General features: G+C 32.6%; 1 protein-coding gene across 1 annotated transcript in view; it reads left to right on the forward strand.

Annotated features, from left to right (window-relative positions):
• The window catches only part of LOC124364737 (lysosome-associated membrane glycoprotein 5), a 42,750-nt gene extending 20,082 nt beyond the window's left edge, over positions 1 to 22,668 (forward strand). Inside the window, exons 5-8 of the mRNA XM_046820440.1 lie at positions 2,132 to 2,245; positions 9,571 to 9,658; positions 14,192 to 14,386; positions 17,495 to 22,668. Coding sequence (XP_046676396.1) covers positions 2,132 to 2,245; positions 9,571 to 9,658; positions 14,192 to 14,386; positions 17,495 to 17,655 — 558 coding nt within the window. The 3' untranslated portion in view covers positions 17,656 to 22,668. The remainder of the gene's footprint in view (positions 1 to 2,131; positions 2,246 to 9,570; positions 9,659 to 14,191; positions 14,387 to 17,494) is intronic.
• The last annotated feature ends 1,352 nt before the right edge of the window (positions 22,669 to 24,020 follow it).

Consider the following 24,020-nt stretch of genomic DNA (forward strand, 5'->3'; position numbering starts at 1 on the left):
AAATTATTGTAAATTTACTGTATACAATATGAGGTTGAGTGGTAGAGAGGGCTTGATAGCCCTACTCCACCTCTTTACTAAAGGCATTTTTCATTCATTTCATAGAGGGCAGGGGACATCATGGAGATAACAGGGATACCATTCCTGTATACATCAATATTTTTCTAGCAAGAATACACTAGATACAACAACATGAACTTCAGCCATTGATTTCAAGTGGAGTCTTTTGAGAAATTCAGTGTGCACAAAACATGATAATAAAGACACGTGATCATGAAAAGTGATGTCTTAATACAAAACTGTGTGCATCAATGGCATATTTTGAACTTAAGTTTAAGGAACCCAAACCAAGGACTTAGCTAGCAAGGGGATCTAAGGGGTCCGGACCCCCCCCAATTTTCAATTGAAACAACTTTTTTAGTAAACGATTATTTTTATTTAAATAATTAAGTGTTAATGACATGTACTGCTGAAAGATTGTTCTCAATACAGACACGGGTTAAGAACTTTTTAAGGAACAAAATGGGACCTTACTTTATGTCTACTCTGGGAAAACATCAGTCTTTACGTCCCCCTCCCCCAAATTTTTCCTGGCTGAATTCTTGACCCCATCATTTCATATTTTATGAAGATAAAGTATAGATGGACCTAATTTTTTAAAGGTTTAACCCTTCCAACGCGGCTAACGCCTATAGACGCGGAACTGCCGATGCTTTAAACGCGGATAACGTCTACAAACGCAAAAGCTTTACTTTTGAAATGGCGAAGAATTAGTTGTTAAAACTTCCGTAAGAGAGCAGGTCGATGTTCCTTTCGACTGTCGGGATTAGACAAAACGCTTTGTCACCGTTGGTGGACGTTGTGACGGTATCTACTTGGGTTGAAAGCAATCGCCGCCATTTTTTTGTATGGCCTGTGTCGCGGCATACGCCTACAGACGCGTTCGTTTCATTCAGCTGTTTAACTACGTGTGTGTTGGTCGTATGTTGATTATATTGTTAAACAAAGTGTTTTGAATCAGCCCGTTGTTATTCTAATAGTGTTTTAGTTTGTTTTTACGTGGCCTGATTTTCCAACTTTTATCATTTTACTACGAACAACGTAGTTTGAGCGCATTTTTGGTATATTATGTGTAATATTTTTTTAAATTATTTGTTTTGTATTTTATACCAGTTTCACCATACAAGTCCAGTTTATTTATTCTAAATAAATAAGGTTTATAAGTACAATATTTGTTTAATTTCCCTTGTAGGCTATCGTACAAATAAGTTTGTGTTGAATTTCATATTATTACATTTCAAAATCTTATACTGAACTTATTTATTTTTATGTACTAATTATACAGAAACCTCAGTTACAATTTACTTATTATAAATAACCTGTATAAATGTAATGTAATCTGTCAAATAGTGTTCCTATGTACATTATCCTGCAATGCAGTTTATTTAAAATTTTAAATGTTTTCGTGCGTATAAAATTCTCAAAAATATGTAATATTACATGTTTATTATTTTTTGTTATAAAGGTAATACCAAGGAATATGAAACAAAAATTAGCATTGGGAAATTAAAAAAAATATATTTTTTTTATGTCTTAGCGTTTGACAGTAATTTAAATTAGCGCTTTAAGGGTTAAGTTACACATAAAAGTGTAAGATATGTATGGAACTATATTAAAATTATATGGATTTTATGAAACAGATCATAAGATTTTGTTTTAGTTATATGTATTATTCTTAGTAAGTTTCTTCTAACAAAGACTAATTTAGTTCACCATAAGTGTCATAGTTAATCATTAAATCCACTGTAAATGGTTTTATTTCACAGCAACTATCTTATAATGTGGTAACTCAAAATAACAAACGTACACATGTGTCCTTAACCTAAACTTACTGTGTTTGCCCTAACCACTTTATTCTAATCTTAAACAATCCTTTCTGGGAACATTTCCCAATAGGACTCCAGGTATAATAAAACTTCCTGAATTTTCTATATAAGGATGAAGCATAAATATCTCCTGCATATTTATGTTGTACTTATAAAATATGTATAAAAAAAGAAGGATTGTGACTGAATGAACTGTAACGAAACTGTATATTATACTTTTGATAATTTTATATTGTAAATTACAGACAAAAGACATTTATGTGCCTGGAAATGTGGAGACAGATGGAGACTGCTCAGAAGATACAGCTCGCTTGGACCTCAAATGGCCAAACTTTAACCTCAGATGGTATTTTGAAAAGGTATGATGGAACTTAAATGTAATGGTCATACATAACGTAGCTATAGTAGGAAAAGTAGATTCAATTTAATTTTGAGTTTAGCTCCAGTTCACCTTCCTTTTGTTGCAGCGTCTGGTATCTGACGCTGTCTCAGACTTGGCTCCTGGAATCAGGAGTCAAGTTCATCTGAAGAGATCCAAAGAAATTCGACGACAAAGAAGATCAAAACAAAACATTTACATCGTTTCGACATCAGAGACACCTATAAATAGGTGAAGTGATAGTCTCATTGTCTCATCAGGTATACAATTGAGTGCACTATGATGTGACAGACACATACTCTAATCACAGTGGAGCAGATTAAGTTTTCTTCGAGTTTTCTAGATTAAGTTGTGAGCTTCTTCGTCGTCAATCTCTTCCAGGAGTCAAGTCTGAGACTGCATCAGATAACAGACGCTGCAATAAAATGTTATGGTTACATTTACAAGTCTGATATTCCATTTAAGAACTGACACTATCTTACATAGTCAGGATGTTTATCTTATAAAAAAAAATACATCCAATAGAACAGAAACATATGGCATCAGAAATAATAACTCGCTAAATGTGAATAATAAGTAAAATATTTTTAACTTAGGTACTTTGTAATCTTGATTTTGTGCATTTAATACCAGTTATTGGCACACACAAGGAGCATTATTCCATTATATAGCCTCAGGAATACCCATTAAATTCGTTTCACTGTTGAAGCTAACTAACATCATTGCAAAATTCTTCTCTACCTGTAACTAGTTGAAGCGTTTGTAGACCGAATTATTGACCTGTTTTTTTTTGTTCTTTTTTTGTTTTCTTACAGTAGAAAAGCTTTGTCAAACCTTTACACTCTTTACATATGAGGCTAATTTGTAACTGTGTGTTTACAATATAATAGAGAGTTAATGAAAAAATGTTCGCTCCGCCAGGAATCAAAGCAGGATCCTTTACTTGCAAGAAAAGAAAGCTAACGCTTACATGAAAACCCTCTCTTGCTTTTCATAAAATTATAATCGAATTGAAAAATTTTTACTGTTTAATTTCTTCTTATATTTTAAATTCAGAGCATCCTTAGTTCAAACAACGATAATTGAATAAGAATTTTACACACTTTACTTTTAATGCGCCAAGAAGATAGCCTTGCTATCAAAAGACCTCACAAAATAAAAAGTTATCAGCATCGGTTGTTGTGTTTTTCAATGTAATAAATTGGAATTATTGTATAGTACAGGGTGCGGCAAAATAATCTCCCTATTTTCATTGCTTTATTGTGAGTAGAGGGAGGTACTCAGAATGGTGGTGATAGCCACAATCGATGCAGGAGAGGGGGAAGTTTAAGTGACGCTCCGTCCGTAGGCACCAGTCGTCAGTCGCCATCATGGTGTGGACGAGTGCACAGAGAGCGTTTGCGGTCGAAGCGTTCATTCGTAACAATGAATCAGTTATCATGGCTCAATGCGAATTCCGATCGCGGTTTCAAATTCCTCCTCGTGATTCAGTACCGGACCGCAAGTCTATTGTGCTGTGGGTGAAAAACTTCAGAGAAACTGGTTCTGTTGTGAAAAAACGAGGTGGAAGACCTCGTACACCAGAAAACATTAATGCGGTTAGGCAATCAGTTTTGCAGTCTCCTCAACGATCAGCTCGCAAACATGCAGCCGCCCTTTGAATGTCCGACCGTAGTGTTCGTCGAATTCTACACATGGATCTTCATTTCCATCCTTACAAGATGGTTGCTGTCCAAGAGCTGTCTTAACGTGATTGGCAGAGTCGTATGGAAGCTTGTCAAATAATCTTGGAAAGTCTCCCACCAGACGCTGTTGTTTTTTTCAGTGACGAAGCGCATTTCCATCTGTCTGGAAGTGTGAATAAACAGAATTTTCGCTATTGGAGTGAAAACAACCCGAAGGAAATCCATGAGAGACCTCTTCATAGTGAACGTGTGACTGTTTGGTGCGCGTTATCACGATGTGGAATCATTGGCCCTCATTTTTTTGAAGAGGATGGCAATGTTGTTACTGTGAACTCAAACAGGTATGCCAACATGCTAGCAGAATTTTTTGAACCTGCCCTACAACAGAGGGCTTTCGAGAATGTGTGGTTCCAGCAGGACGGTGCCACAGCACATACTGCCCGAATAGTAATGAACATTTTGAAGCAAATGTTTCCTGGCCAGTTGATTTCTCGGGGAGGGGACATTTGTGTGGCCAGCGCGATCACCCGATTTAACCCCATGTGACTTTTTCTGTGGGGTTACTTAAGGGCCAAGGTGTTCAAACATCGCCCCAGAAACCTGCAAGATCTGAAGCAAGCTATACGGGAGGAAGTTCTGCGCATACCTCAAGCCATGCTCGAGAGAGTCCACGACAGTTTCAGAATTCGCTTGCAACAATGTATTGATAACCACGGCCACCACTTATCTGATATTCTTTTTAAAAGAAAGTAGAAAAAACTTCCCATGTCAAAAACAACCATGAATAAGTTAAAATGAATAAATTAGTTTTTTGGAAAAAACTGTGGTTTTTATTAGCATTTAAAAATAGGGAGGTTATTTTGCCGCACCCTGTAGAACAGAAAAAGACATGAAACAACGAAAGCAACTGGGTATATGACAGCAAATTAATTATTACAATCTACAGTCCTTTTAAAATTGTTTTAATCTTCCAAAAAGACAGTGCAGTGTTTATAAAAATTGTAATAATTATTAATTATTTCTTGTCCACCAACAGATATATTAAAACTATTTTAACCCTTTTAAGGCCAATGACCAATTGAGTTGCACTAGTCTCAAAGGCCATCTCCTGATATTGCTCAGGTACCTTGAAGGCCAGGCTATTTTTGTTCCTTTTTGCATAGTTTTAGTAAATAAGCTGCAACTTCCATATTACTTAGTAAAAACTGATAATTCTTTTTTTAATTTGTTTGTAACATTATAGGCTTAGACAGGAAACTATAAGGTTGGTCATATAAAATAAAAAAATATTTTTTACGTACATGTTTATATGTAAAATTTGTAAGCGTAGTTTACTTTTTTTGGTTTTAACACCTCATAAAAAAATACAAAGGATTGTTTTGCACCCAAGTAACACATATTTTCTAAAACTACATATTATTTACAAACACACATGCCAATTTTCAAGTGCTTATCAATAATAAAAGTGAAGTAGGAACGAATTATTCAAAATCTGCAACTGCGGCTTATTTGTGAAAATTGTAGAAAAGCTAGTCTTGTCTTCAGTTTATACACAAAATATATTTTTTTCTTCATACAACTCACAAGAATCCATACAAAATAAACCTAAAACACTGTTAGTAATTAAAAAGTTCACTCACTTTCTAATTCATCTTCAGAATTATCATCGTACAAAGCATCTAAATCACTATCACCTAAATCCCCAAACACCTCAACAAACTGAACACCGATACCACTATCAAATAAAGTGTTGACTAAAGTGTTTTCACTTGTAGGTGATTTGACTCTCGTTCTTTTGCTCATATTTACACTTAGTAGTTCACTGCAAATACTCTAAAATACCTATAACATCGCACATAATTACTGAATTGCATCAATAAAATATAACCACAACAACTATAACCTATACACCACAACGCCGTTGTAGTAAGACAGACGATTTCATCGAAATGCATAGGTGTATAATAATAGAAATGATGCAAGAAACGGCAGTGTTTGCGTTTATTAATGAAGCCCATCTAACCCCAAACAAGAAAATATCATGGTTTGTGGCATTTGGAAAGTTTACTGGCCAGTAAACCGGAAATAATGGACGGCTACCTATTGTAGCCGTCGGCCGCGAACGCCATTATGATCACGGCTACCTATTGTAGCCGCCGGCCGCGAACGATATTTTGACGACGGCTACCTATTGTAGCCGTCGGCCTTATAAGGGTTAAAAATATTTTTATTTTAATAAACTATAAAACGATTAAAAATAGAGTGCTTTTTGCAGGAAAACTATTTATTTAACTTTCAAATTTGAAAAATATTTATAAACGTTAGTTCAATAAATATTATTACATTTATTTATGGGTTGGTTATTAGGGAATTGCACGTTATGCCAATAATTTTCATCAAAACATTCCTGAAGTAAGAGAGGAAGTAATAATAACAGTAAACATCCGAAATTGTGAGTAGTTAATTATATTAATTGTTAACAAATGCATTGGTTGACGTAATCACCTTGAATGAAGAATATTGTAGCATTGAAAAAAGTTTAATTTACTATCACTGGTAAATGAATTCAAAATTTCCCAATAATAATTTTATAATTGCAAGACCTTTCGGAATCAATGATTCCATCATCAGGCACTTCACAAATGAACAAATATTTACATTTTTCTAAATAGTATGTATATTAAAATACCATATTAAAGTAACATATGGTAAAATATTTAGAAATTTGATTAGCCAGATAAAATATTTAAACAGAATTACATTTTAATTTTATAATAAATTGAGATGAGAATAGAATTGAATTTTGATTTTTGAACACGTTGATAAACCTGCGTATGAATCAGAATACTTTCTAGTTTAAAGAACCATACTACACTCAAAATGAGGGTACAGTGATGAGAAATCCTCTTTCATGTTTCATTGCAAATATTTTTATGAGTTATTTTGAAACTATGGCTAAAACTAAAATGAAATATGTCTCAAGAAAGTGGATACGATATTTTGATTATGTCTTTGCAATATTTAATAAAATTTTAAACCTACAAGACTTTATCTCGACCCTAAATTCATTTTACTCTACCATTAAATTTACATTAAAATATTGAGCAAACAATAGTATACTATTTTTAGATGTTTTAGTAATGAGAATCTTATTAAAACTTTAATTTGACATTTACAAGAAACTGACGCATATAAATAGATCTATTGCAAACGAATCTAGCCACCCACCTCAACAAAAAAGATCTTGTTTTAATTAAATGATTTACAGACTTTTAAATATACCACTCTCTATCAACATCTACAACAAAGAATTAAACTACATTAAAGATATTGATATTTTTCACGGTTACACCACACAACTTATTGACAACATACTTCACAAATCAATCAAAAGAAAAGCAAGAAAATCTAGAACAACATTACTTCCTCTTCAAGATAACAAAGAAGAATCATTTGTACAACACACAGTAATATTTCAAATCAGTTAAAAAAACTTTTAAAAAGCATGCAAACAAATCTGTCACTTAAAAAACAAATTATCACAAATATTATGAAATTCCAGGGACAAAAACTCATTTGAAAACAAATGAGGAATTTACGAAATTAAATGCAATGACTGTGATTAATTGTACATTGGCCAAACAGAAAGGAACATCAAGACACAATTCAAAGAACACTTTGCAAATATAAAATATGGAAGAAATGAAAAATCTGCTACTGCGAATCTCTGTATTGAATCTGGACACACCATTTCTAATAAAAATGTACAATTATTGAAAGAAGTTACTACACAATACACTTGAATGCTTGGGAAACATTTTACATTAACACAAATAAAGAAAAAAACTTTGAAGACAGACATATTCAAAATTCAATTCTACTCTCATCTCAATTTATAAGAAAATTAAAATGTAATTCTGTTTAAATATTTTAATATTTCGAAATCTTTTACCATACGTTATTATAATATCTATTGTTTAGAAAAATGTAAATATTTGTTCATTTGTGAAGTGCCCGATGATGTAATCATTGATTCCGAAAGGTCTTGCAATAATAAAATTGTTATTAGAAAATTTTGTATTCATTTACCAGTGATAGTAAATCAAAATAATCACCTTGTTCAAATAATAATTACTTTGAAACGTGACAATTCAGTTACAATGAACTATAACAAATAAACCTAGCATAATGTGAGGCAACTGACTAATGTATGTCATTTGTGCAAGAAACATGACAGCCAAGAGTATGTCGCGTCAAACGACTGCGTACTCTTTAATGATTACCCAATTCAAAGATATTTAACAATACAAAAACTATTAATAGGTTCGGAGTTGAAAGATGACTAAATAAAAGTGAACAATACACTTTTTATAACCTAAAACTTAAACTACCAATATATTGTAAGTTAGTCTTTTAAGGATAAGAGACAAACTAACAGTATATCATTTCTTGGTCTTTTAGGGTTAATTTGGTCTTAACAAAATTTTAGCTATGAAAAAATGTTTAATGATGATAAATATTATTCTCCTTATAAAAAGCTTATCATTAAGTTTAGCTAAAGTAATTTCCACAAACATATGTTTTCTTTTGTGATTAAATACTTATTGGTTAAGCAAATTAATTATGATAATAAAGAATGATTGATTGATTGATTGATGATGAAAGCTATATCCACCCAAAAATAAACAGTTAAATCAATTATCTCATTTAAGACCATGGATTAAGATTTTCCATGCCAAAAAGACCAGCTAGTTTTTAAAAACATTGTGATGGTTTATCACAAAAAGGAATTGTATCTTTAAACCTAATAGAGATATTAATATGACTTTAAAACACTTTTATTTGCATAAACTAGGGAACAAATAATCAAATAAATAATGTAGTTCTTGCAGGAAAATTAATCACTCTAACCCAGAAACAAAATTTGTTTGTTACAAAAATGTACTGTTTTTGTTTTACGCCAAAGTACAGTATTATCTAACTTTTACAATAAATGGTACTTCTGACAAATTCAAACACTTAAATGCATCGTAAATATTATCTAAACAATGCATTTAAATTCCAAATAAATGAATACAATCTTATATTTCAATTGGTATACAATAAAAAATCCAAAGAGAGGTTAATATTACCAATCCCAAAACCAGAACCAGGTAGAAATGTTTAATAAAGACAACTGTGAATGTGTACACATGAAGGACTAAAAATTGGCTTCCTTGAAACCGTGGCAATGCTTGTTTACAGAGGCTGAAGAAAAAAAGGGGGCTGGTACTAACATGCTTCTTAATATTCTCTTCAAGATTATAATCCGAGCACAACAGGCCTCTTATCATTGCATACAAAATAATTCACTAGACACAGGGCTTCCCCATGCCAGTGGTACACAATTCAATAGCAACTTTTAAAATGCTATTCAACCAAATACTATGAAATTTTGATAAGAAGCTTGATAATTGACCTTGATATAAGCATGCAAGGAGAACTCAGTTCTTTTACCATATTCTTCTCTATAAACAGTGTTAAATACTAATCAATAAAATTTTCCAGACAACATTATAATTTTACAGATATATTGATTTCACTTGAAGTATGATGGCAATTCTTGTCTTTTTTGTTACAGACTCCTGGGGGAGAGAGATGGTTTGTTGATAAAATTGAACTTATTTTTGATGCCTCCAGTGGAAAACTGGAACACTTAAGAAACTCTGGTTAGTATAACGACATTATGATAGTAATTTATAGTCCTCAGGATACAGAATAAAATTCTTGCAGCATTGAGGAATCCTGGACATTTCTAGTCCCAAAGAGATGCAACCCTTCCCAAATTGTTTTTCTAGTTGTATCACTTCTAGGACTAGAAGCCGAGGAAACCCCCCATTGCACTTAGTTTTGCTGGAATATTCAGGATGGGTAAGGTTGAGGTTAGTGATGAGTTGCATCCTGTCAATATTCCACGAGGAGGGATAACAGGCATTATGTTCTAAGAAGGGAAAGGCTAGATCTTTTTCAATCAAAGGGTGCATGGGATAGTACTCTCTCCTATATTTATCTAGCACCAGCAAGGGAGCACAACTCAATCCTCCGCAGTAAACTAGACCTATCGATCAAATCTTTTACCCCAATATCTCAGTAATAGCGGTTAGTGATGTGCTGCTCCTGGAAATCCATGGGATTGCCCAGGTGTAAATGACACGTTGGATTTTGCTGTACCCAGTGCAGGTTGAACTGGAAGGTATAAGTTTTATCACTTGGGAATCTTGTCAAGAGTCTGAACTCTGTGAGACTCATTGAATAGGATACACTTTGTTAATTTTTTGTCAGGCTATTAATTAATGCATCTTGCTGAAAACCAGTCAATCTCAGTAACTAAACCAAACCTTACTCACCCATCTTATTCCTCCAGCATCACTATCCTGGTTAATTTTGTTCAGAATTTCTTCGTATAAGCTGTTTTAGTTGACATTCTTCTCCTCTTCAAAGTCTTTGTTCAGGCCATCTGATTCTTCTCCACTTTATATCTCACTCACTGTATCACTACATTAGTAAAGATCTCTGATCTTCCTGTTATGCTTTCTTCTCCATCCACCTTGTTCATGTGTTGGTCCATATACTTTCCGTAGAACTTTATCTCAAATTTTTATTCCTTAGTCTTTTGTACTTTCCAACTTTCAAATCCAGAAAGCAAAGCTGGGTTTATTAATGATTATATAGTCTTATTTTTGTTTTGCGTCACAGAGATTTTCACAACATTATTCTGTTACAGATGTATAGACATCCGTTTGCAAGATTTAGCCTGTTGTGTATTTCTGGTTCTTCTGTATTGTGTGAAATGATTATTCCTAAGTATTAAAAACTTTGTACTTTTTGAGTTTTTCTACTGGGTTGAGATAGAAAGCTCTAGTTTCCACTGTTCTTCTTTTATTAAGACCTTTCAAATAGTGTGTCACTTAATGGGTCTTTACATTTAAAAATATAGAGCCGCCCTCCTCAAAATCCCACTTTGGGGAAATGTAACAGTGACTAAAATCTCATGTCTATGTCGTAGAAAGGTGTCCCGAGTTCCATCCCTCCATCTTTATCCATAAAAAACTAAACAGAGTGTATCCATACTCACACTGCATACAATAGTTGGATAATTGTTTCAAAATAAAAATTTAACACGTTCAAGGCAACGGCTAATTTCTGGAATATTTTATAGCTGTCGAATGTTTCAATAACAATGGCAAAAAACTGTAACAATTTTTTTACATTGAACGTCTAATTATATCGAGAAAAGTATGTAGGCTTAGAAATGTTTCCAAAAACATTATTTTAATATGTTTCTCTGTATACTCCAAAGGGTACCTAATAAATTAATTTACTTAAAAATTAAGCAATTGCTTGCCCGACACAAATAAGCACTCTCATATTTAATAAAATACCAAGACAGGCAAACAATAAAACAGTAATAAGGATATGAACAACGTGCTGTAGGAAAGCACGAAAAGGAAAGGCACGGAAACACAAGAAAGGTATGTACCCAATTTGGTACACAATGGCAGTTATGAAAGATCATGTACCTGATGGGGTACACGTTGTGGACGTTTAAAAAAATATATATAAACAGGGTGGTGCAGAGGAAACGCATGTTTTTCGAACCGCTAGTACGTGGCGACGGAAGTGGGTATTGACCTTGAACGAATGTTGGCAGATGGCCCATACAATGCCGTTTCAGTCGCTATGGAGCATTGGAGCGTGCAGCATCGTGTGTTCGTTGTCGAGCAGTTTTTTAGAAACAATGGTTCTGTAGTCACAGTGCAACGTCTTTTCCATTAATATTTTAGAGTTCGACGTCGAGGTGCAGTACCTGATAGAAATACCGTACTCCGATGGGTTGCAGCGTTTAGAAGTACTGGTTCTGTGATGAAAAAGAAACCACCTGGTCTTCCCCGTTCAGTTCGTACTCCGGAAAATGTTGAACGAGTCAGAACGGTAGTTGTTACTAGTCCTAGACGATCGACTAGATGACATGCACGTCGTTCGCTTCACCGCATCTTACATGATGACCTCAAGTTCCATCCGTACAAATTAATGATCGTCCAGCAGCTTAATGAAGGGGATTTTTTACAGCGCAGAGAGTTTTGTCGCATAATGGATGAAATGTTTACGAAGATCCCGATGCTACAGTCTTCATGAGTGATGAAGCACATTTTCATCTTGACGGTTACGTCAATATTCAAACCTGTCGGTATTGGGCATCGGAGAACCCACAAGAATTATACCAAAGGCCTCTGCACAGTTTAAAGGTAACAGTGTGGTGCTGCATTTCAAAGTTGGGTATTGTTGGACCCTATTTTTTTGAAGAGGAAGGAATTGCAGTTACTGTGACATCAGCTCGCTACGTTGAAATGTTAAACAACTTCCTTCATCCAGAACTTGAAAGGCGTCAAGTGAAATGAGAGACATTTGGTTTCAGCAGGATGGTGCCACAGCTCACACAGCGAGAGCATCCATGGAAGTGGTTCGACAAATGTTCCCAGGACATGTGATTTCGAGATTTGATGATGTTCACTGGCCCCCTCGCTCACCCGACCTGTCGATATGTGACTTCTTTTTGTGAGGATATTTGAAATCAAAAGTGTACATGAACAAGCCTCGCACACTCGATGACCTTAAGAATTCCATTCGTCAGGAAATTGAAGCCGTGCCGAATGAAATGTTGGAGAGAGCCGTCCGTAATTTTCAGAAGAGGATCAATATTTGTATCCAGCAAGAAGGACGTCATCTCAAAGACATTATTTTCCGAACCTAAATATGGTATGTAATTTCAAAAACTGCATTAAAAAACCTATCATTTAATACTTGTTTTTATTATTTTCAACCCATTGTGTCCCAGTAATTCAATGTTGAAAAACATGCGTTTCCTCTGCACCACCCTGTATATATTACTCATCACTTACTGCATATGTGGAGATATTGGGATACAAGGGTGGATCGATAAGCTAGTCTACTACTGAGGACGACTGTTGGAATAGATGAAGCTCCCTTAATTTTAAAGGCAGCTGCTAGATGGTATATTTACCCACTCTGACTGGAGAGTCTGGAACGGACCTAGTCTTCCTTCTTCAAAGGAGATGAGAGAGACACAGTGCCTATCATTCCTCCTCATGGATCTCAGGAGGTGTCCTCTATCCTGAACCTTCGCCATCCTGAATCTCGTGTTATTCCGGAAGCAAGTGCAATGGTCCTTTTTGGACTATGTACAATGAGAGGTATCTCAGCTTCTTGTCTTAAGTAAAAAATATGTAAAAGTGAAACAATTAACATTTGACAAATGAAACACATAAAATACACAAATCAGTAAGCTAAACAGTAAGCCAAAATAACAGTTAGATAAAAATCATCTAAAGAATAAAATTGGTTTTTGAACAGTCTTTATTTAATAAATGATATTGATACTTATATTATTTATTTACAACAATTATAATAGTAACTTTTTATATAACTTTAATATTGTAGCTGAAAATGGTTTATAAATTAAAAAAAAGAAACAAATCTAGCCAAAAGTTTGTAAGAACCAAACTTTTTCAACACGGTTGTAGCACCAAATTGTGAAAAATTTGGGGGAAATTTAACCATTAACCATTAAACTATGATTTTTATTAATTCATCAAGACTAGGACTATCACTGCAGTCCTCATTGTGAACATAGGTACAAGGAATTTTGAAATCCCACTCCCTATCCTTTAAGTCCCCACTCTGATGGGTCAAAACATGTGTTGCTTTCTGGACAGGCCTCAAAATCAAGGACGTAACAAGCAAGGGGGTCCAAGGAGTACAGACACACTTCCAAACTTTTAATTGTTTAAATTACTTTTTTAGTAATGGGGCTTTACTTTCTGTTCACTTTGGGAAAGAAAATATTAGTTTACTCGACACCAAAAACTTTTTCCTGGCTACGTTCTTACTCAAAATTAACAATAAATGTACATTTCACCCGGATGACTGATACACATATGTGGTGACAGAATTTGGTGACAAATGTTTTGACTCAGAATCTAAAATGGATATTTTCACCATAATCTCTACATTTATTTCATTATTTCATCTTATACTCACAGTTATGGAAGAAAAGTAAAAAATAAGGAAATAAAATCTAGAACAGACGTTTTACAAACGTAGACATTGTTCAGATAGCACACTAAGGTTGACATTTGTAAATGCCATTTACAACAAGAAATATTTTTTTGTGATCTGTGCAGACCAGAAGCTAACACTGTCTACTCCGAAGAGTCACAGTGCCCTGCTGTTTGTAACACCTGTAGGTCAGGCTTACACGTGTCTACGTGAAGTGAAGATCCGACTTACAACCTCCAAGAGTGACTTGATCGCAGAGGTTCTGCTGCGGGAGCTTGAGGTCCAACCTTTTATCTTCAAGAGCAGTAATTTTGGACCAGGTAGATATTGAGTTGTGTTTACCGTTAGTTAAACTGTACTTATGTTAAGATATCAATAAATTTAAGGAAAAAATTGCAGGCAATTTATCAAGATCTTGATATTTTGATTAATTATTAAACACTGATGTAAGTTAGACAAATGTTTAAAGCCAGAATATTTATATACATAAAACAACTATAAACCTCATTTTCATAAAGAACTGATTTTACCTGTTTTTATATTCCTGAATACAAGTATTATACTTCCTATGTAATTGCAGAAATTACAGAATAGTATGTCCCTTTCTTTTGAAACAAATAACTCTAAAGCGGCAAATGTTAGATTTTTGTAATAGAGAGTGTAAAATTAAGTTAGCAAAAATGGTTATTATTTCCACTTTTACTATATAACTGTAACTAAACTATTATATTTTTTTATCAATTGTATACTGCCAAGTAGTAGGAGCTAATATGGCAGATTAATACTGAATTCTTCTTGAATGTATTAGAAAGTTTATTATAAAATTGAATCATTCAAATGTTATATCAAAAATATTTAATTTTTTTAACTTCAAATTGAAAAGCAATTCCATGAATAACATTTTTTTAAATATGAATATTTACTTTGCAAGGCACTGCTCACAATGTATAGGGCAAACTAAAATCAAGACTTCTAAAAATAAAGAATAAGTTACAACATGTCTGTGTAGTATTTATACCAGTTCAAACATGTTTAGCATTAGGGGCTATTTTATGTAAAATCTTATGTAAAGTTCATAGCTTACTATCAGAATTTATTTTAAATCTTGTAAAATTAAAAATTAAGTGTATCAGGTATCAGTATATATATATATATATATATATATACACTACTGTATATGTATATATATGTGTGTGTGTGTGTGTGTGTGTGTGTATATATATATATATATATATATATATATATATATATATATATATATACTACTGTATATGTATATATATATATATATGTGTGTGTGTATATATATATATACACGGTCAGCAAATATATATAAAAAAAAATATTTTTACTTTCTTAATGAAAAATAACTTTAAATATTGTTTATTAGTTTATTGTTTATTAGAGTCAGCTGCTGTAGTGGTGGTCATTTCTATTTCACCCCTATAGGAACGATGTTAAGCTTCAAAAATATTTAAACCCTTACTTTAAATTGTAAACTTATGGCAGATATCTCATTTTAAAGATTAATTACCACACATCCAAACTCTTTATAATTATTTTGATATTTTTATAGCTTTTATTTACAAGGTGTTTGTAATTTATTGTTTAAATATTTAAAACCTATACACTTGCCAAAAGAAAAGTTAAAAGCCTTTGACATGTGTACTAACCACATCTTTATAATGAGACACATTCCATAATTTTATGTCCACAAAATAGAAGTATTTGAAGTTTAAGATAAGATTGTTTCACTACAACTGGTTCTTAATGAATGGTAAAGTCAACCAGTGAACTCTAAAATATATACCTCTAACTTGTGTAGACTATGCGACAGATTACCCGTGTCTGGTTGACTCCCAATCGGTATGTCCATAATTGTGCGTTTTGTGTGTGTTACGTGCACACGTCATCACATGGCTTACCAAGTGTTCAACGCAAGGAAAGCACATGTCAAGGCATGCCCTAAATTCAGTCAAATAAAGTCACAAAATAGCACATTGCACAGTGTGGAGTTGGAAGCCTTGACTACATTGCACTTGTACTTGAACATTGCGGAATTTTATGCGTTCAATTTATTTATATTTTTATATAATTACTGCGGTATTTAACTATTTTTTTTATTAAGATATTTACCTTACCTTGATTGCCTGTGTTTTCTGTTTGTCTAATAATCCATGGCATATCCAAAGACCTTTTTTTTGGGCAGGGTACGTATTTTTAAATGCTTACAAATAAACAAAAAGAATCTGAGGGTGTAAAATAAAGAAAATATCTCAACATTTCAGGTAGGATATACATAAATATGTCACTGAAATTCCTCTTAAAAAAGAAAACCTATACCATCTTGAAAACGCAGCCTAGTGACACTAATGGGGACAGCTGGAGGGCATGCAGCTAAGTCCATGTTAGCACAATTATGTTGAATGTTGAATGATAAATTGCAGCATGAACAGGATATAGCTGGTGAACAGCTGAAATTCTGTATCCATTTCTTTTACTTTTACATTAATGTACAGTGATGGAAATGTGGTTATGTAGAGATAACTACATACAAATCAACAAATTAAGTCCTGTAAATTTGTTACATATTAAGCTGCTGTAAAAATTTGTTAATTCAGACGAAATTTCATTAATTATTTTATAAAATAATTTAGGATAAACTGCAATAAATATTACATGAATAAAGTTCCCTTTCAGAACTTGTTTTATGTACAACCACAATCAATAGAACAAAAGAATTAAATTAAAAATGTGTTTTCCATTAAAAGAATTCAAATCAATGGCTTTGGTTTGAAAAAAATTTGAATTATGAAAGCATTCTTTCAGAGTTACTCACTGCTTCAGTACAATTACCATCATGTCAATAGAAACCAAAAACAACACCGCCACATCAGAGAAGAAGAAACCTTTTTTATCATCTGCCAACAATGTTTTGCAACTAAAAAGGAGTTTGTGTTTTATAGCCAAATAATATATGGCTACAGAAGTAAAAGTCACTTCAGTTAATAACCTCAATAACAAATGCTTTTCATAACATGAGAAATCTATACTAAGATGAGTAATTATATCAATAGAGGTATGGTGGGAAGGGTTGATTCCATGCGAATGTTGAGTTTAGCTCCATTTCACCCTCTGCTTGGTGCAGCATCTGAAATCTAATGCTGTTACAGACTTCAATTCTGGAATTTGGAGTCCACATCCTTCTGAAGATCCAAAAATTTCTGAGATAAAGGACCTCAAATTGAATTTTTTGCATCGTTTCGACATCAGAAACCAGCTGTAAAATTTAAATTATTCAAAGAAACATAACATTAGATATTCATCTAAGCTAATATACCATGTTTATGTACATGATCTTGTAATAATTTAAGGTGTGGTATACCTGAAAAAGGTTGTACAATATTTTGAGTTTTGTAAATGTACAGAGTACCGATGTCCTGCTCCCGGACAGAGCACTTACCGCAGTGAGACGGCTCCGCTGATAGTTGGCAGTATCTTGGCAGCCGCCTGTCTTGCTACCGTTACCGGATACAGCATCTTCCGCTACTTCAAGATCAAGAAGGTCCAGTACGACACAATGGAGTAAACTCATCTCTTTCAGTCCTCTTATTACTTAACGTATTGTCTTTGGTGCTCTTTTGTCAACGGATTTTTCGATTCTCGCCTGTTCCTCGTACTACGACATCTGTTAAATTTATTTCCTATTTTAGCAATAAGTCGTTTTGTCTGTTTAAAATTGTATAACATTCTAAATCACTTTGATTTAAATAAAGTTTTGATCCATTTTTGATTGTTTATACCAGAATTATAACTAGATTTATTTGGGGGAAGGGGGAGAATATGAAGCTTTTATTAGTACTGGTCCTGGTAGTGCATTTATATTATTTTGAATAAAAAACTTCGTACAAATGCTTTAAATGCATATAAACAATATGAAATTCATTGTAAAACTAAAGAATGTATTTTTTTAACTTTAAAAATCATTAAATATACTGTACATATATTATTTAGTAGAGTTGCCCTATTTGTTAAATGTGTATGCATAATGTAAACTTATTTCTGCTGTATTAAATATTTTTTCTAATAATTTATTGGGAAAAAAATTTACTTTGTTCAACTTATAAAATAATATACCTATGTATTTGGATAGATAATTAAACAAATAGCTAATGTAACTGTTTATTTACTATTTGTGAAACTGCCAGGAATTTTGAAGTAGTAGACTTCAAATCTATTGCCGTAACTAAAGAACAAATGATTTAAAAATGATAATGTTAAGATATACATTGTTGCTTAAGTATTAATCATAGTGATTAATTTTATTTGTTATTGTTTGATATTATTTCTTATTATTTTAGTTTTATTTTAAGTATCTTTTAGGAATACTTATAACGTTTCATAGGAAACTATGAAAGGTATTACAAGAATTGTTGTTTTGAAGCGACACATCATATTATGGATTAGTTTTAAGATATGTAGTGTCAGGGCTTAGGCTAGTTCAGAATTCTTCGTAATGTACGATAAATATTCTTTTCTTAAAAACTGAAAAATACTGTAAAAACTGAATAAGTATTTTTTATAGCATGTATTAGTAAAATGTAAATGTTGAACATTTTGTTTCAACTTCTTAACAAAATCGTATGATAGGATTTGTAGTAATAGAAATTTTTAGTACCTCAGAAACAAGCATATCTTCAATACTAATGGTAAATCATTTCGCTAAAATCGTCAATACTAACAAAAAACAAAATATTGGCAGAATTCATTGAATTTGAAAATAGTCAATTTAAATATAGCTCTTTTTCAATTCTACGTATGATTTAATTTTTTAGATATTCAAAATTTAGCCTGCAGTTAAAATATCTGAATTAATGAGCTTCCACTTATTACAAATACTTGTACATTTTAATACAAAAATGTTTTATTTTAAGCTATGTAGTTAATTTTTGTTATCCAATTAATGTTTTCATGATTGAAAGACGTCTCTGGCACCTGTTTAACAATTTTTAGTTTACAATCTGTAGACTATATGTTGAAGAAACTTAAAAGAAAGGCAAATATATTTTTAGAATAATTTTATATTTAAGAAAAGTAGGAAATTAATAGATTAAAACCAGCAATGAAAATCCTGTTTATTGTATTGGTACTGTATTTGAAACTAGCTCTCAGACAGTAAACATTAAAATGAAAAAACTTGAAGGTTTCTGTTGTGAGAATAATGGCTGAAATCATTAAATAAAGAATATTAATTGTTTAACAGATTTATTAGCTGAATGTTAGCAAAGGCAATAATTTATTTAGTTTGCTTTACTAATCACACCATCTCTTCTCTTTGAAATTTCGGTAATCAAATAAGAACACTTTGACTTTTACAGGAAGAATGAGAGCAACCCTTGTCATCCTTCTCTGAAAAAATTCCTAATTGCCAAGGATGTATTGCTTACACTCATATTTCGTGACTCAGCAATACATTTGACGTTAAACGCAGAATACGTTGCTATACAATTTTTAAAAAACAGTAGCTTAAGCCCTGAACTAAATGTAAATATAATTTTAGTAATGTTGTTATTGTTGTTTTAATAAGTAGTTTGGTATTAAAATAATGTTGTACAGTGATGAGTTTAGTGAGCTTTTATATTACGTGAATGTGTCAATGTTTGAAATTCTTTATTAATTACTACTCCAAATTTTATACTTTAATTGTTTTGTGGCAAAATCTCTGACCTTTATTTCTACATTAGACCATAAGCATAATTTAAAAAATGTAGATTTCTTTCTTTTCAATGTATAACTTAGTCTGTTATATTTGATAAAAGTTAGCATAGTTAAAGATATTTTTGTTAGAGCCACGTTGTAAATGAATGGTATTATTACAAAAGCATTAGAGAGAAAATAGTTACGTAAATAAAATATTGAACATAGAATTTATTTCATTGCACTTATGTTATTTAAAGTGTAAAAAGTTAATATTGTAAACACAAAATTAAAATGACTCGAACGAGGAGAAAATATATTCTTAAATATTTCCAACTGCTATTTTACAACATCAATAAATTTTACTGAATTTATTAGGCACATTATAGTCAAATAAAAATAAATTAGATTACTATTTAAATTTGTAGTTCTTATAAATACAGTGTGAAAATTAAAAAAAAAAAAAAAAAAACACACACACACACACAATTTTAGATGATTTTAATTATAGTAAGAAAACCATCAAACCTTTTAACAACAAAATTATAATAAATGCTTAAATAAATTAAATGTGATGAGATTCATATATTGAAAATGTAAATGGGCATAGATATCAATTCAAATATAGGATAATTGTAAAACTTAATACATTTTGGATAGTCCAACATTTTGAATAATTATTAATGGTTATAGTACAATGATATACATTTCTGTATATAATAATAAGTAATATCACTTTAAAAACAAGCATGAAGGTCCTTTTAGGGATAAGTGCAATGGGATGTATCTCAACTTCTTGTCCTAAGGGAAAAAAATTAATTTCAAAAATTTCATGAGGATCTAGAGATGCAAGCTTTTGATCACTTAGTCAAGGTTAACATATGACACCCACATGCCTTATAAAGAGAAGAATTTGTTTATAGTTGTAGCCGTATAAGTATTATTATGGTACAAGAGCTGTTGTTTAATGCTGAGGTTCTTTGATGCTATAGTCTAATATGGTCAGCGTAAGAGGCAGTGGTTTATGTATAATTAGCAATTGGGTGATGAGTGAAATTTCTGCATTGAGTGGATTGCATACTATGTGTGTTGGACTGCAGCCAACAGCTCCTGTCTTCACAGCTGTGTTGGACTGCAGGCTTCAACTCTTGCGTTCACAGCAATTGCCCCTGATAGCGTAGCCTAACAGAACTTACTGATTGTGTTGAACTGCAGGCTTCAACTCCTGCCTTCACAGCAATTGCCCCTGATGGCGGTAGCCTAACAGAACTACTGATCGTGTTGGACTGCAGCCTCTGTAAGCCTTGGAAGCTCCTGTCTTCACAGCAGTGTTGGACTGCAGGCTTCAACTCTTGCGTTCACAGCAATTGCCCCTGATAGCGTAGCCTAACAGAACTTACTGATTGTGTTGAACTGCAGGCTTCAACTCCTGTTTTCACAGCAATTGCCCCTGATGGCGGTAGCCTAACAGAACTACTGATCGTGTTGGACTGCAGTATTTAACTCCTGCCTTTACAGCAATTGCCCCTGATGGCGGTAGCCTAACAGAACTACTGATCGTGTTGGACTGCAGTATTTAACTCCTGCCTTTACAGCAATTGCCCCTGATGGCGGTAGCCTAACAGAACTACTGATCGTGTTGGACTGCAGTATTTAACTCCTGCCTTCACAGCAATTGCCCCTGATGGCGGTAGCCTAACAGAACTACTGATCGTGTTGGACTGCAGTATTTAACTCCTGCCTTCACAGCAATTGCCCCTGATGGCGGTAGCCTAACAGAACTACTGATCGTGTTGGACTGCAGTATTTAACTCCTGCCTTTACAGCAATTGCCCCTGATGGCGGTAGCCTAACAGAACTACTGATCGTGTTGGACTGCAGTATTTAACTCCTGCCTTTACAGCAATTGCCCCTGATGGCGGTAGCCTAACAGAACTACTGATCGTGTTGGACTGCAGTATTTAACTCCTGCCTTTACAGCAATTACCCCTGATGGCGGTAGCCTAACAGAACTACTGATCGTGTTGGACTGCAGTATTTAACTCCTGCCTTTACAGCAATTGCCCCTGATGGCGGTACCCTAACAGAACTACTGATCGTGTTGGACTGCAGTATTTAACTCCTGCCTTCACAGCAATTGCCTATGACGGCAGTAGCCTTACACAAGAAATCCTTGTGTTAGATGATCAACTCAAATTTGATGTTTTAAAAAATATATTTAAAAAAATTACGAACCCTGTGAAAATTTCAAAAAAGGATACAGATGATCTGGATAAATTAGTAGGCTATAGGCACTCATATTACCAACTTTTATAATAATTTATATAAAATACATTATTATACATCAGTTTACCTATATACAAATATACAAACACACTCACACAGGAATATTAGTTCTTAAACACTGTTGTATATTACGAGATTCTAAAACAAATATTGATAAGAAATGAAGCAATTGATAAAAATAAAAAAAATTTAATTGCACAAAAACAATAGTTTTTATTCTCCTCGTAAAAGTAATTTTCATCCACTCCAAATGTTTTGGAAAGATGAAAATTCAAAATACCTCAAATAAGAATAATCCATCTCCTCGGCCGACTCAAATATAAAGTGTTAAAAATTACTTTTAGATGTAGTTTGATTCATAGCATCGTTATAATATATGACAGCTAGCAATTGTGTACATATCAAGCCTTAGTGACTGGGTAAGAGGTTACCGTATGTGTGGTTCGACTACGGAACAGCTGAAGTGTACGGTACCTAGTCAATTCTTAGCTTTATCAAGTGTACGTGCTAAGTGATTTGTATTATTAAATTGTCTTCCATGTTATTTGATCGATTATCTTAACTAAGTTATCAAGTGCTGATATTATATTAAATAAAGATGATTAATGTTATAGAAATATGTAATGTATTTAATTTATTTTCCTACCAACTGCATAAAATCACCAACTGTAATATAAGATTTAATAGGTTTGTTGAACAAGTTTGTTTCTTCATGTAAGAACCAAGGATGTAGTCTGCGAGGGAGTTCAAGGGGTCCATAACCCCCAAATTTTCAATTTTTTTCAATTACTTTTTTAATAAATGATTATTATTGTTTAAATAATTCTGTATTACTGACATGTACTCCTGAAGGATCGTTCTCAACAAAGAAATGGGTCAGAAACTTTATAAGGGACAAAATGGGGCCTTACTTTCTGTCCACTACAAGAAAATATCAGTTGTCTGGACCCCCCAACATTTTTTCCTGGCTACGTTCTTGGTAAAAGCATACATTGATTTTTATTCTTCCAAAGGAAATTGTATTTTCGGGAGTTTTTAGAAACTAATATACATCCTCTGCTAATTTAAAAGTGTACCTATCACGGTGTTAATATCTTTTATTACATTCTAATCACGTAAAACTTAATTTCAACTTCAAGACTTTAAAATAAATTTAAATTAATTAATTCAGTTAAAACTATGAAGTGTGGTGAAAGGGCTTTCATGTACTTGGTTAAAAAATTACATTATTTTAAACCAAAGATTACCCTCCTCACAAACAAACGTTTGCACAAATTCATTCAAAAATTATATACAGATAGTTGATGAACTAGCACTGGTTTCACAAAAATGAAGTAAACAAAAAATACAGAATAGAACATAATTATTAAGTATAAAAATTAAATATAAATATTACAATAAATATATAATTTACAAACATTTTATGGTAAAACAGTTAATCTCTATTTTAAATTATTGCAAAATGGAAATAGTAGCCAATTTTTATTAGAATGATTGTATGTTCTTAAATTACAACCTTATTTTTCTATCTGTAAGAGTATTTTCAAAATTCAGAGTAGTCTGTAGTAAAATTATCTTCGGTTTTAATCAATAAGAACAATGTAAAACCTTATACGAGTAAATATGACCTTACGGTCATAGAATTATAGATGTTTCATTTTAAAGATAAGCTTTTTTGTTTTTCATGTAAACTGTATATTTTGATTGTATTTAAATAATAAAGTACCAAAAATTCTAAGAGTTGTTTTCAAAATAACCAATAGAGGTATAAAAAATCTAAGAAGCATTTAGATGCCTATAAATCATATTTTTAAGAGACATCCCCTATAATTTAGCAAAAAATAAATAAGGATGTTAAATTTGAACACTTCAAATCAAGATGGCATGGTGGATGAATTTATAACAGTAGGATTGGAACTAAATAAAATCATTATTTGAGTTCAAACTTGTGGAATTTTCTTAGATGAAGAC

This window comes from Homalodisca vitripennis, chromosome 6, assembly GCF_021130785.1.
Source record: "Homalodisca vitripennis isolate AUS2020 chromosome 6, UT_GWSS_2.1, whole genome shotgun sequence".
In the NCBI taxonomy this organism is placed as follows: domain Eukaryota; kingdom Metazoa; phylum Arthropoda; class Insecta; order Hemiptera; family Cicadellidae; genus Homalodisca; species Homalodisca vitripennis.